Source organism: Branchiostoma lanceolatum, chromosome 9, assembly GCF_035083965.1.
Source record: "Branchiostoma lanceolatum isolate klBraLanc5 chromosome 9, klBraLanc5.hap2, whole genome shotgun sequence".
NCBI classification, from domain to species: Eukaryota; Metazoa; Chordata; class Leptocardii; order Amphioxiformes; family Branchiostomatidae; genus Branchiostoma; species Branchiostoma lanceolatum.
The window spans coordinates 1,714,459-1,728,817 of record NC_089730.1 but is presented as its reverse complement, the minus strand read 5'-3'; the positions used below and the strand labels follow the sequence as shown (position 1 = coordinate 1,728,817).

Sequence of the window (14,359 nt, the reverse complement as noted above, 5' to 3'; positions counted from 1 at the left end):
TTTTTTGATAAAGAATAAAGAATAGTTTGCCAGTCCGTATGTCCCAAGAAATCAGAACTCGATCAATTACAACTTGGCGACTTCCTTGGTCTGGTGAACACGCTTTTTGACGACAGTATGTAACTTCCGTTACCGTTTTTCCACGACCCCCCCCCCCTCTGTTCCAAGTGCTTTACTTCTCCTAAGCAGTATTTATTCGCATTCACTTTGCAACATTGAGTATGTTCTAGATGTTGTAAGAGGTAAATAATTCGAGTCAATGGAGGATGGCACTATTTGAAAGAACTATCAGATTCCGTCTCTGTTAAATTGCTAAACAAGTCGAAATGCAAAAACAAATCCAGACAGTCTTATTCTTAAATGAAACAGTTATAATCGTCAACACGGCACTAAATTTGACAGAAGTATTACCAGACATACTGACTTCTCAACTATAGCTTTTGAAGGCGATGTCATGACATGAAAGCTCCAAAATTGAAATGTTTAATTAACTGATGTTCAAGATTTTTGTCGCAAAAATATTGGTAAACTCCAAGGACATCTAAACAAAGCTCAGAATTTTTCGGTAACTTCCCGTAATGAATTAGCTGTCATATTTTGGGGATCGTAAAAGGAGATGTTTACCTAGAAAATGAGGTAGGTGTGCTTGGAAAATGAGGTTAAATTTTCGAACCTAAAAATCGCTATTTTGCACATTTCATTGAGAACGAGCCCATTATGTTTTGCCGTGCAAAAAATCAACCTCCGGTGCGGGAGTCGCTAGGTTGTATCAAACCTTACTAAAACTGGTAAGAGTTTCAAACCTCGAATCACCATGGATAGTCTGAATATCAAAGAAAGGTTTAACGTCAGCTACTTTTAAAAGATACTAGCTATCGTGTAAGTTAGAAAAACATGATGAAGTACGCGGTGTCGACTTACATATGAAATATGTTATGCGTGACGCTTCCGTTCAACTTGTTGTTACTGGTTCAGGAGTTTATTCTGTTTTGTCGCTGGCGGTAGACCTTTTTCTTTATTTTGTATAATAGAGAGAGATGGCTAAGGATCATAGTTATGACATTCTTCATATTGTTCATGAGAACAGGTTTTGGCATAATACACCGCGACATGTGGACATGAGCCAAACCGGACGTAAATAGGTTCTGCACGTAAATATGTCATGTTACGTTACATACTGTTCAGCATCAAAGTCATACTTGCCTGTGCCCCTCCCCCTGTTTCATCGTGTGCTGAATAAACTGCTCCTTCTTTTGAACAAAAGAAACTCACAAGCAATCAAAAACTTTCTTCATCCGTGAAAGATCATCTGCTCATGGATCAAAAGCGTCACCTAGCAATGTAAACTAGAACTGTAATAGGGCAGATTATGCTCTGGAAATACACGTATACACGTTTGCTATATCGACAACAGACGAACGGCTTATCATTTGAAAATATTCAAAAGGGAATTTCAAAAAGCCAGTCACAACAATTGGGAAAAGCAAAATGATTCTTCAACTTCAGTACCATGAACAGACGACTTTGTATGTCTGCTGTTCAATATCATGATCGTGTGTTTGTGTATAATGGGGAAATATGTGGATTATAGTATATAGAGTTCAACACCAGAGACATGCCGCTTGCTTGTGTTTCTGGCTGGAATATCTGGCCTAATTCAAAGCGTTCTGTCTTGTGCTTGCAATTGATAATCTATCCATTTTTTCTGGTGCCATTATGGATACTGTCTTTGCCAATAAAACGGACGAGCGCTAGGCGATGTTCATGGATCAAATTAAAGTCTGTTGATCCTTATCAGAACAGCAACTGTCTACTGTTTCATACGTCAAAAGAGGACTAATAGCTCCGGTTGCGTGATTAGGAACCCACTTTGTAATTTGCTCTATGTACCTCTCAGGGTCACACCACAGTCCGCTGTCGTGTGTAAAAAAATACATGTATTTCTATAACGCAGAACGTGTTCAGCAAAGTTTTTTTCAACAGAAAGACGCCTGCAAGCAAACTATTCCTGTTCTGGTAAACATTGCTAGGTGGCGCTTTTGATCCATGAACATAGAGGTGCTACAGCAAAACATATATTTCCATGTATGACAAAAGCTTTCTATCATAATAAGCTTGAGAGTTTCTTATTACTTTCGCCAAGAAGGTTCTGTTTTCTTGAGCGTTCGTGTGTGTTTGCGTATCTGTCTGTGCATCAACAAGATAACTCGAGATGCCTGGATGGATTGTCGTGATACTTGGTATGTTCGTTAGTTTGATGGGTTTGTTTTTGTGTTGCTAGCGCTGTTGTTTTCCAAGAAAGCTTAACAAAATAATGGACCGGTCGTATGACTCAAAATGAAAACAGCTGCACGGTGATAACTTCCATGTCGCCCATTTACCATTTGATACATGAATAAAGCCATCGTATAAAATTCTTACATCATAATATTTTTTGTTAATGATATCTCAGTAAACTTACTTGGACGACTTAAGCCGTCGGTACCAGATATGAGCATTTGGGGGTTTCTATTTGACCAGACCATATATTTGTATTAAGGCAGATATTAGAACAGACAGAGGAGTGGAACAGTGCCCTCTACGTGGTTTTTATTGACTTTGAGAAAGCTTTTGATAGCTTGCATCGTGACTCGTTATGGAAGATCCTCAGACACTATGGCCTCCCTGTGAAAATTGTCGATATCATCAAGTCCCTGTATGAAAACTTCATTTGCAAAGTCATACACAACAACACGCTGACTGACCCCTTTGAAATAAACACTGGAGTCAAACAAGGATGCATACTGTCACCACTTCTCTTTTCCCTTGCAATAGACTGGATAAGGAGAAACACCCTACAAGATAAAAGAAGAGGAATCCAGTGGACAATAAACTCAGTTCTTGGAGATATCGATTATGCAGATGATAGCGGACTCCTTGCAAGTAGGCACACAGATGCGCAAGGAAAAACAGAAAATCTCAGCAGTACATCCAACACTATTGGCCTCAAAATAAACGAGGGCAAGACCAAGGTATTGCGGGAAAACACTACAAATACCAACCCTATTATGATAAACGAAGAACCCTTGGAAGAAGTCAAAGAATTTACTTATTTAGGTAGTAAATTAACTAGTGATGGTGACTGCACAGAAGAGGTAGACATAAGAATCAGCAAAGCCAACCAAGCGTTCGCAATCTTACGACCAGTGTGGAAAAGCACCAGCATAGACATCAGCACCAAGGTCAAGATCTACAGAGGTAATGTGCTGAGTGTACTGTTGTACGGAGGAGAGTGCTGGAAAGAGACAGTTCGTATAAAAAAAAACTGGATGTCTTCCAAAATAAGTGCTTGCGCAGGATTCTGAGAATATTCTGGCCAAACACCATATCAAACAAAAGCCTACACAAAATAACGGGTCTCATCCCAGTTGACAAGGAAATTGAAGTACGCAGATGGAGATGGTTAGGCCATATTTGCCGTATGACACATAATAGCCTACCAAGAGTCGCGCTGAGATGGTCACCGCAGGGTAAAAGATCGAGAGGAAGACCGAGGGAGACGTGGAGACGCAGTGTGGAGAGAGAAGTAAAGAGAAGAGGCTTCTCCCTGAACGAGGCTCCCAGCATTGCGGCAGACCGGTCAAGATGGAGGGATTTCCTAAAGCCTCATGCGCCACCTGGCTCAGAAGAGGATTGAGTGAGTGATTTGACCAGAATGGTACTGTGAAGCTGACATTCAAATTGCATAATGAAGCAAGCAAATCCGTGAACAAATAAACCAAATGGCTGTGGCCTTATTGCAACATGGGGCGAATCGGAATCGAGAACACGAGTTTAAGTTTTGTTTAGAAATCGCGATTCCTAACTCCAGGAGTTTACTAAGATGATACCAGGTTGTTATTATCCTGTACAGTTTTTACTGAGGATATTTTGCACTGAAAAGAATTTCTGCATTTCCAATGGCCATACGACGTTCACGTGCCCACGTATATGCATGTGCCATTTAAATTACATGGCGTCATGACGCCGAACCAGAAGTTGGAATCATTGATAATAAGCCCACTCAAAGATTCGAGTACGCATGTGCAGTGTCAAAGGTGAAGGTCCCTGGGTTGTTAACAGTTCTCGTCTCGACATTGTCTAGATTTGCATAACAATGCTCAGATGGGTTTTGATTACGTCTCAGGGGCCTTCACATTTGACGCTGCACATGCGTACTCGAATCTACGATTGGGCTTGACAGAATGGGCTAGCGACAAAAAAAAACGGCATATGATAAAACGGTAACGATCTGACCATTCGACCTCTGCTTGGAGAGTACTTATGCGGGCAGGCATCATCCTACAGTGATCAGCGCCGACCGTTTCTGGTGTAGTTTCCAAGCTGAAGCGTAGGTAGAAAACATGATAAACCTTTAGCGCATATGCAGATCTTACTATATGAATGGACTATATTCGTTATACACGTTCTGCGTTATAGAAATACACGTATTCTGTACAGACGACAGTATCTATCTGCGACACCCGGAGTCTATGATGTCGCGGTACAAAATAGTGCAATAAAAATACTGAACGCTTCATACTACTAGTACTGTGTTTACGTGCGAGCTAGTGATGCCTGAATATGGCTCTATGGTAGTATAATAAGTCGGCTTTTAAATCGTACGAACGATAAAATGAAGCGGGCAAATAAATCCGTGAAATTATTGGTTTGTTCAGTCGGCGTATAAATAAGCTGACTGTCGAGGTGAGTCGGTTGCAGTTTCGTCGTCCTCCGCCTGACCCAGTAATTTTAAAATAGGCGAAATATTGTGTTCTGCTACCTCAAGACAATTCTTTTGGTAGCCTTTTCCCCTGATACCGGAAATCGGAATGATGGGTACGTACAGGTGAGGTCGACCTGTCGAACAGGTGCTACAACATTATCGCACAGACGACATTTCTCACTATTGTGTCAGACAACATCGTCACCAATCTGCAACGGCAAAGGCATCTGACAAGGCGGCTGTCTGTAAGGATATTATCCCGTACTTCAGTTGTTTTTACACGTTCGGACTGATACATAGGCGAGTGGAATCGGTCGGTAAACCCAGGACGATAGAGAACCGCGCAAACAGAGGAAAACTAAGCTCACAAGACTGGCAATGATAAAAAGACATTGCCATGGCGACGGTGGTTGTTGTTTTAATTTTTACTGTACCCTGCTTAGGGCACAGTGATAGGTGGTGCTGTTCATGCAGGATTTCTAACAAAAAGGCTGACGGGTACCTGTTCTACTGGACAAATACACACAGACACGCACACACACAGACAGACAGCGACAGTTCCACTAGATTCTACCAGACACACCCCACTGCCAGAACAAACATCGATTTCATCACAGCCTGATCATGACAACTGAAAACAGCCCACGGACCGGGTTCCCACCATACAAAATGACTATCCTACTCTGATAGGACTGCTGTTTACATGAACAACATGTTAGGCCAAATCTACACAAATTCTAACATGATTTTTTCAGTGTGAACGCTCCCAATCGCGATTGGAACGATCCAAAACGATCCAATCGCGATTGGATTGTAACTACCTCCGGAGGTAGTTTGATTGGATTAATCGCGATCGGATCCAATCCAATCCTATCAAATTTTGAGTGTGAACACAACTACGATTCATTCCATCGCGATCGGCGGAGATTTCGGCTGGTTCCGGGGGTGGGAGGTCATACATGCGGGTACGTGGGGTCATAGTTCGCATCGCGCGGGAAAACAAACCCAATCCGCACGTCAGATCGCTCTTTTACAACAACAACAACTTTTTATCGTCAACAATGCCCAAGAAGAAGAATAAAACTCCGTCAGCAACTTCAGCTGGTGGCAGATGGCGCAATGAGGAGACCAGGGTCCTCATCGCAATCTGGGGGAGTGAGGAGGTGCAGGCCAAACTCGGGAAATGTCACCGAAAGAGGGACATTTACCGCACCAAGTGACAATGTCTAGCGGAAAAATAGACACAAAACAAGGACAACAAGGACAATAACAACATTTACCAGATGATCGCCGATAGCATGCTTCAATCGTGCTTCAATCGCGATCGGATCACGGCGTACTTTAATCCACTTGGCGAAAAGCAGTGTGAACGCAAAAGTTTCTTTGCGTTCAATCGCGATCGGATCGAACAATCGCGATTATACTTCAATCGCGATTGAAAAAAATGAGTGTGAACGGGGTCTATAGTCCACTTACCAACAGACACAGCATACACCATGCAACAGTTTGTACACTTATGTTCCCTGAACTATAGAACTAAGTCCTCTAGAGCGTGAATGGCCAGGGATGTTAGCTAAGGATGGAATGCCAGGATGGAATCCCATGATGGAATGCCAGGATGGAATCCCAGGATGGAATTCCAGGATGGAATTCCAGGATGGAATGCCAGGATGGAATCCCATGATGAAATGCCAGGATGGAATGCCAGGATGGAATGCCAGGATGGAATGCCAGGATGGAATTCGAGTCCCACTGGAATACCAGGCACACCAGTCGTAAAAGAATTTGCCAGTAATTCCTGGAGCCCTAATGAAATGCCAGCCTGGGAATCTTAATCCACAGAAATGTTGTTGTGTAAAAATGTGTCCCATGTGTTCTTGGAAGTGTACAGGATTATATCAGCAAGAAAGTGGCATCTTATCAGCAGGATAATCATCTAGTACTAGTACAACTGGCTTGCTAAATTTCCTTGCGACAGTGACATTTTTCATTGATCGATCTGGCTTGGACATGTTCCCAATGTCATGAATGAGGTTAATGCCCTTTAATTAATCTGCTTGTATAGGTAACTGAAGCAGCGTGTGCACAATCGTTATTAGTACAGAGTTGATGCAGTTATGACCTGTTCCCCGAAGAAAGACATTAAATCTTACAGTTGTAAGGACCAGCATTAGGGCGTCTAAAAACATTGTAACAGACACACATTGTTTCAGAAAAGAGCAATATCACTGTAGAGCTGAGGTCTTAAATGGGTCATGTATACATAAGCCTGGCACATCTGGCACAGCTGTAGCTTCCTGTCTAGGTTATCTAGGAGGAATGTCCCGAGGGAGGCTTTCTGTCTGACTAACATTCCTAACATTCTTATTGTCTTAATATGCCTATGGACACATGCCTGTACAATTCCTAGAATAGTTGCAATCTGCACACAATACTATATCATTTGGCTCGCCCCTGAGGCGTCGCCAAAAACGCCAATATGGGAGCCTACAGGATCTGAACAGGACCCGGAAAAAAACTGATCACACCCAACTGGCCACAGATCTGTGAGTGTGTGTCTGAAAACGAACCACCAAGAAAGACGTCTATAATCAGACCACCTGCTAACTTGTGCTGCCGAGATGTCCCCGATCAAGGTCGCGCTGTTTTGGACTTTCATTTCCGTGTTGTGCGTGGACGCTATTTTTGCTAAGGACGTGGGAGACGATGACGTTCTGTTTCCCCCAGCCCTCCAACCGAGCGACTCTGGCCTCCTAGTCGGCCATTTGTTACCGCCGGGCTACCAGAGAGAACCAGAAGGGCCCGTCAAGGAGTACACACAGCCGCTGGCTCCGACAGAGTTCTGGGAGCAGCACGCAAGGGACCCCTACGTACCTCTTGTGTACAGACAAGCGATCGCCAAGGCCCCTGCCGTCACCAACTGGCAGAGTGATGAGTACATCAGGGAGAATTATGGAGACTTGGACGTCCTGATCGAGAAGAAGATCGAAGATCGTATGAATCCTGTGCGCCTGAGGATGTCCCTGAGCGAGTTCCTAGACAACTACCACCACAAGCAATGGTACGTGGTGTCTTTGCTGCCCGACCCCATGAGAGCCGAAATGCAGGTGCCTCGCTCGCTACTCTGTGGGAATTTTAAGGATAGCATCCTAGAGTCGAACCTGTAGTTATCGTCCGGTGGGACGAGGTCGGTTCTACACTATGACGCCGACCACAACCTCCACTGTCTGATCTCTGGGCGGAAAGACTTCATCATGATACCCAACAAGTACGGAGATAAGCTGGACTTGGCGGACAACAAAAAATCCGGATCCGGTTTCACTCACATGAATGTGGATAAAGTCGACCTCGTGAAAAATCCAGAAGTGTTAGAAGTTCCCTGGACCTGGGCCACCCTCCAACCCGGAGACTGTATCTTCATTCCGTCGCGTTATTTCCATCAAGTCAGGTCGTACGGGCGCAGCGTGGCCGCCACCATCATGTGGGACCCCTTCCGTGAGTTTAACGACTCAGACTGCGCCACAAGAGACATCGACAAATACACGGCACTGAGTGACGTCACACTACAGTGGACGTACAAGAAGGGAGACAAGGTCATTGACATGGGGTACATAAACGTGGAGACGATGAGGAACATCTTTCTGGACGAAATGGAAGACGAAGAACTCGACAAGTTTACGCCTGAGGTTCTCTCGATCCTTTACGCGCACAACATGCTGGATGAACAAGAAGACGAGCAGTTAGGAGAAGAGCACATGGAGTATGTTAGAAAAGTCTTTTTCCGCATGGACAAAGATCAGAAAGGGTACTTAACTGAAGAAGAGCTGCGAGGGTTGGACATTGAGACGCTGAAACTTGTTACACGTTTGATAGAACCTGCGTACGGGCCTATTGGAGAGAACATGGGATCACGTGATGAGCTGTGACACACACATGGTAACATTAAGGCGTTATCTGAATCATCTAACCTTTTCTGATCTCAGAAAACCTTTCTAAAATCCAAACACTTACTACGCAGTTGTATTCTAGGCCAGCGATAGTATTTTGTTGTATCAGATTCTATTTTGCCCAAGTTAAAAACACAATGTGCAGTTTGAAAAAAAAATAGGTTAGAAAGTACAGGAGTGAGAAAGAGTGACCAATATCGTCCATGTGTGATCTCCCCCTTATCTGAATATAATAGTTGAAACAAATGAACGCAGACAATTAAGTAATGAATACAGCAATTTAACCAACATATGTTGGGAGCCACAGGTCAAGGGTAATAAGTTCACTATATATGGTCTGAGGGGTTTTCAATATCGGTTAGGATTTCATTGTAGTTCATTATGGTCTTAGGGGAGTGTTTCTTTTATATCTTTATTATTATATGCTTGAATCTTGTTTCTCCCATTGAATTCTATCAACAGTACAAGTAATGATGTTTTACCTCTAACGTTTGACGTAATAGTGTGCCTACCGCATTTTGCTCTGTGGGCAAGAAGTGTAGATATTTAGATCATCATCATCATGAGACACATGTAAAATAAGCCCGAACAATGGGAAGGGCATTTCAATCGAAAGTTGTTTGTCTGCTATGCACATGACTGATTGTAATGATATTCACGTTAGTATTTTGTGTAGTAAAATCTGGTGATTGTAATTGGTTTTCTCTCTCCGGGGCTTATTGTTTTTATCGTTCCAATACAGTTAGCAAATAAAGTCCGTTTCAGATGGGGGTTTTTTAATCGATATCCAGGGATCACGTGATATGATAAATGTATATATTGTGTGTTTAATAATTTGATTTAACAGTCGCTCTAGTACAACGCCAGGACCTTATCAATTATTTGTATAATAATTTGTGAGAAACAGTTATGATGCATCACTCGAAAAGGTTAACATCATGTGGCAAAAGAAAGAGGTCGTGAAACTCAATATTTAATTAGGCCAGTTGTCCAAGCACAAGCAAGTGACCGGTTTTTAGTGTTCAACGCTTTTAGTCGTACAAACCCTCTCACACACAAACATACCTATTATCTGTGCTAAACATACATACATAATACATACCTGCAGACACATACATACACACACACACACACACACACATACACACAAACCATACACACACACATACAAACACACACACATACACACAAAGACAAACATACACACACACACTCAAACATACATAAACACACACACATAAACATACATACATGCACTTAAAAAACATACCTGTCTTAGCAGCTGCTCACCACACCTGTCAGGCATATAAAGACAAGTTGACAGATTATAACGCTTCTTCTTCAGTTTCTGTGATTGGTATTTTGCCATCTTTGATGGCATGTATGACCAAACTGACACTGGTAATGGAGGGAATCAGCCCATGGTGTCATGAATGGCAGGGTCGCAAAACACGGAAATTTATATTCTAGCTCTCTATGAATCATTTTAAGTATTCCGTCTATTGTTGGTGTAGTATTCCATGAGAACAAGGCATTTATGATGGTGGATAATTGCAGTAACGTTACAAGTAAGGGTTGCTAGGTGACACTTTTGATCCATGAAAACGAAGCGTACGCTTCTATTTCGGTAGATGACTGTAGTATCAATTCGGAATGCTAGGTGACGCTTTTGATTTAAGAACAGATAAATACTTTAGAACAACATAATTTTCACTTTTAACAAAAACTGTTGGTTGCTTGTGAGTTTCCCAATACAGGCCAACTATGCAATATATAACAAAAAAAAAATCGGTCGGTCGTCCACAAGCAAGCACGAGACCTGTCCTTGGTGCTGAACACTGTTCAGATACACATGGAACTTATATTGAACACTATGGAACAGAAGGTATCGGTCACATGTAACAATATTAGCTTTATTGCACAACAATTGCACAATGTACAGAGTATGGCATATACTGGTACTGTGTTAAAGTTCCATCACTGACGGCCATTCGCTGTTCCACTGGACGGGAGGAAGATGGAAGGGTCCCATGGCGCGTCGGTCCGGGGAAGGGGGTGGCGTTGGCAGGTACTGTGTCGGCCGAGGCATGGGGTAGTTAGCCCGGTACATTTCCTTGTCTGGATGTTGTCTGCCGTTCGCGGTTAGGAGAGGGAGGGGTACGTGGAATACTAGTACTGCTCCGCCGATCATTATTGTAACGAACGCGACATTGGTTCCCTATGCGTCGGTGTTGGCCTTGTTTTGTAGGCTGGAGGCCAAGGAGTCCTGTGGTCTGTTTCTTCAGATTGTAGGCCATTACTCTGACGCCATCACTGCTCAGGTGGCATCCGTCACTTGTGAACATCTTCTCGTTGTGATCGCGACCGAGCCATAGTTTTGGGTGGTCCACGAACGTTAGTGTGGCGTTAGCTTCACAAATGTTCTTTAATTCAGTTGTCGGCCGCCCTGAATTCAGCCCCCCCCCCCCCCCAGAATAGGGGAAGTTCTGCTACAGTACCACTGGAAGCCACTAGTTAGACCATTATCAAATTTGACCTCTGTTTTCCCAGGCCCTACCAACCTATCATATATCAGAAGGATCCATGCTCAGCTTCCTAGTTATGCTGTCCACAAACGCACAAACAACACCGAAAACATAACCACCTTGAGGTAATAACAGCTCGTAGACTGAGTGGTATAAAGATATTATTTAGTTCTAGACCTGCAGTTCCGATAGCATGAGCAAGGTGCGCGCATTCTAAGAAACAACACCTTGTTGTGGAACGGGAAGATTTTTCTCGTATTCGGCGAGCGCAGCTTTAGTGTGTAGACAGTAGAGTAGTTTTTGTCAAAAGCGTAGCAGTTCGTCATTCCGTTTGTAAATCCACACACTACACACACGAAGATGCTAATGTGGCAGTACGTCTGGCAATAAGGTCGTTCACAATTCCGAGTACGCATGCGCAAGGTCAAAGGTGAAGGCTCCTGGCCTGTAAACAGTTTTCGTCTCGACCATTGTCTCGATTTGCATTACAATGTCCAGACGCGTTTTGTTAATGTCTCAGGGGCCCTCACCTGTGACATGATTATTCGCAATACTTGTCGCTGCGCATGCGTACTCGCAATCTTGAATAGCCTTATTCACACGTCTTCAAATATCGCATTGTCAAGCAGTGAACTCTTCTGTAGTTACCAGTACCTTATTCTTCAGTACAAAACCATTGTCTTCACCACAAATCCTTGTCAGTCCAACTACGAACCCGTCTTATTGGCTCCCGTGTAATTGTAGTTTTCGTCTAAGCGGGATTTGCCAGAAATGAGAGAATCGTATTCACATGGCGGATCTGTGACACTCATTCGTGACACGGGTGTCAAAGGTGTCGCGTGTCTCTAGTTTTCACCGGTCGTGTCGAATAACGGCGTGCCGCAAATTAGCGCTGCTGGTCCGGGTGGACCTGGACTACTCCGCGGAGTAAGTCTACATCATCCAGTGTCTATAATAATGTGGTGGGTGGATGAAGTTGGCGGATGAAAGTTAACTTGCTATGTCGCACGGAAGGGTACAGGAATGTTTGATGAGTCATGGATATATCTGACATCAATTCTCAAAATTCCCCCGGATATAAACTTCGAGCACTTCTCAACAATTTCTGACCGCGGGAATAACATATACTGATGCTGCAGTAGTAGATCTCTAAACATTTAAAACTTCTTTCTTTTAATGTGTCGGTCTTACGTACCTACCGGAATCTATTATTATTACTATTCATTATTATGATAAGTGGCCCCCTACGGCCTTGCATTGAGAGAGATCGTTGGAAAAATTAGGAGAGTTGTCATTTTTACTTAGAGTACGTACTTACATGACTAATCCTAGGTTTCAATACTTACATTTTCCTGATAGATAAATGTAACGTTTCCATATCATTCGGTGGATAAGTGCACGTGGGTCTTACCTTATCTTTTAAGAAAAGGCAGCTTATTTGGGGGCAAATATTCCTTCAAATGATAAACTTCGGTTCTGACTGCTGTTTTGGTGTTTTTGTAGGAGCGTGTGTGCGTGTGTGTCAGTGTGTGTGTGTGCGTACGTGAACGTGTGCGCGAGCGCGCGTGTGTGTGTGTGACAGTGTGTGTACGTGTGTATATGTGTGCGTGTGTGTATGTGTGTGTATGCGCGCAAGCACGTGTCTGTGTGGGGGGGACGTTTGTGTGTGTGTTTATGTATGTGAGTTTGTGTGTGTGCGTGTGACAGTGTGTGTGCGTGTGTATATGTGTGTATGCGCGTGCGTGTGTGTGTATGTGTGTGTGTGTCTGTGTGTGTGTGTGTCTGTGTGTGTGTGTGTGTGTGTGTGTGTGTGTGTGTGTGTGTGTGTGTGTGTGTGTGTGTGTGTGTGTGTGTGTGTGGGAGTCTGCCAGTCAGTCCGTGTAAGTTTATTTGCATGTGTTTGTCTGTGTGTTTCTTTGTACTTCTGCCCTACATGTACGTGAAAGGGGTGAAGTCTGCCATCTCTACCTTGTTACTCCCGAGGCCACGATCGCACGCTTTCTTTATTAAAATCATATCACATAAAATCCTCAGGTTTCTTTGGTTAACTTAAACTTATCTAGTGGCTAGCTGCAACAGTTATCCTTACACTTAGGTAATTGAAATAATTGATCATTCTTTATCACTCCATTCATTTCTGTGTTGGCGGAAAGGTAAATAGAATGATCTATTAACGGCTTGAGCTTGCACCAACTAAGAAAAAAAACTATTCCTTTCATTTCAGAACACATCCTTTTTCAACCCCTACCCAACTGACTCGAAGAAATAATATGTCCTAATACAAACAAGAGCTATCTACCATTCGAAAATCATGACCACGAGATATCAAAACCGGAAGTCCTGCTGCAGTATCTTGATGAGACGCTAACGGGCCCAAAATCTAAAGATTCTGAGGTCTCATTAAGACCTACGCACATACCAAATGTGAAGACAATCCACACAGGCATCTTTGAGTTATCGTGTTCACACACAAACAGACACACACACATACACACTAACACACGCTACCGAAAACATAACCTTCTTGGCGAAGTTTATCATAATGCAGATGATGCAACTGTGATACCGCATCGCAGTGTAATAGCTTCATCTCAGCCGCTTAGCTACAAGAAGTAATGAGGGAGCATCCCGAAACAATTAGTACCGCGGCAGAGACACGAGAGGAGCCCGGTACATTCCACCTGCCGTCCCGCTAGACAAGCGACTCCTCATCACCATACACCGGGCGGCGGTGTGAAGCATTAAATTGGCTGCCACAAGTGACACGCGCGAAATTACGCGTCACACTTGGCACTTCCTCGCTGCATTAGCGGTGAAATGTCACGTCTACAATAAAGTCAGTTTATGCAGAGACGACTTAAGGGTCAACCTAATTGCGACCGAACAAATAAAGAAATTTGAATGCAGGGTTTGCTGCGCGCTATGTTTTAATGCCTTTTGGCGTGCTCCGTCGAGGGGAACTGATTAAAATTGGCAGGATAGGACATCAAGACTGCATTATCTTCAATCAAAAAGATATCCCCGGGCACAACTCTTCCTAATTCATTCCCGAAAGTTCCTTTGGATATAGATAACGATCTCTGTCGATAGTTGTGGCGTATCTTCAAACCCCTGAGCACATTTTTCTGCTTTCGTACCAGTGA

The 14,359-nt window shown here is 43.4% G+C and overlaps 2 protein-coding genes across 2 annotated transcripts; both read left to right on the top strand.

Moving 5' to 3' along the window:
- Positions 1-7,365: 7,365 nt before the first annotated feature.
- On the top strand, positions 7,366-7,911 carry LOC136441935 (uncharacterized). Its single transcript, XM_066438497.1, has one exon. It carries the CDS (start codon positions 7,366-7,368, stop codon positions 7,909-7,911), a length of 546 nt encoding a protein of 181 aa, XP_066294594.1.
- Positions 7,912-7,998: 87 nt separating this feature from the next.
- On the top strand, positions 7,999-9,475 carry LOC136441706 (uncharacterized). The gene has a single exon (XM_066438138.1). The coding sequence runs from the start codon at positions 7,999-8,001 to the stop codon at positions 8,668-8,670; it is 672 nt and encodes a 223-aa protein (XP_066294235.1). The 3' UTR covers positions 8,671-9,475.
- Positions 9,476-14,359: the final 4,884 nt, after the last annotated feature.

Excerpts from the sequence above, each read along its gene's own strand:
- LOC136441935 (XM_066438497.1), top strand. The coding sequence starts at position 7,366 with ATGTCCCCGATCAAGGTCGCGCTGTTTTGGACTTTCATTTCCGTGTTG.
- LOC136441706 (XM_066438138.1), top strand. The coding sequence starts at position 7,999 with ATGATACCCAACAAGTACGGAGATAAGCTGGACTTGGCGGACAACAAA.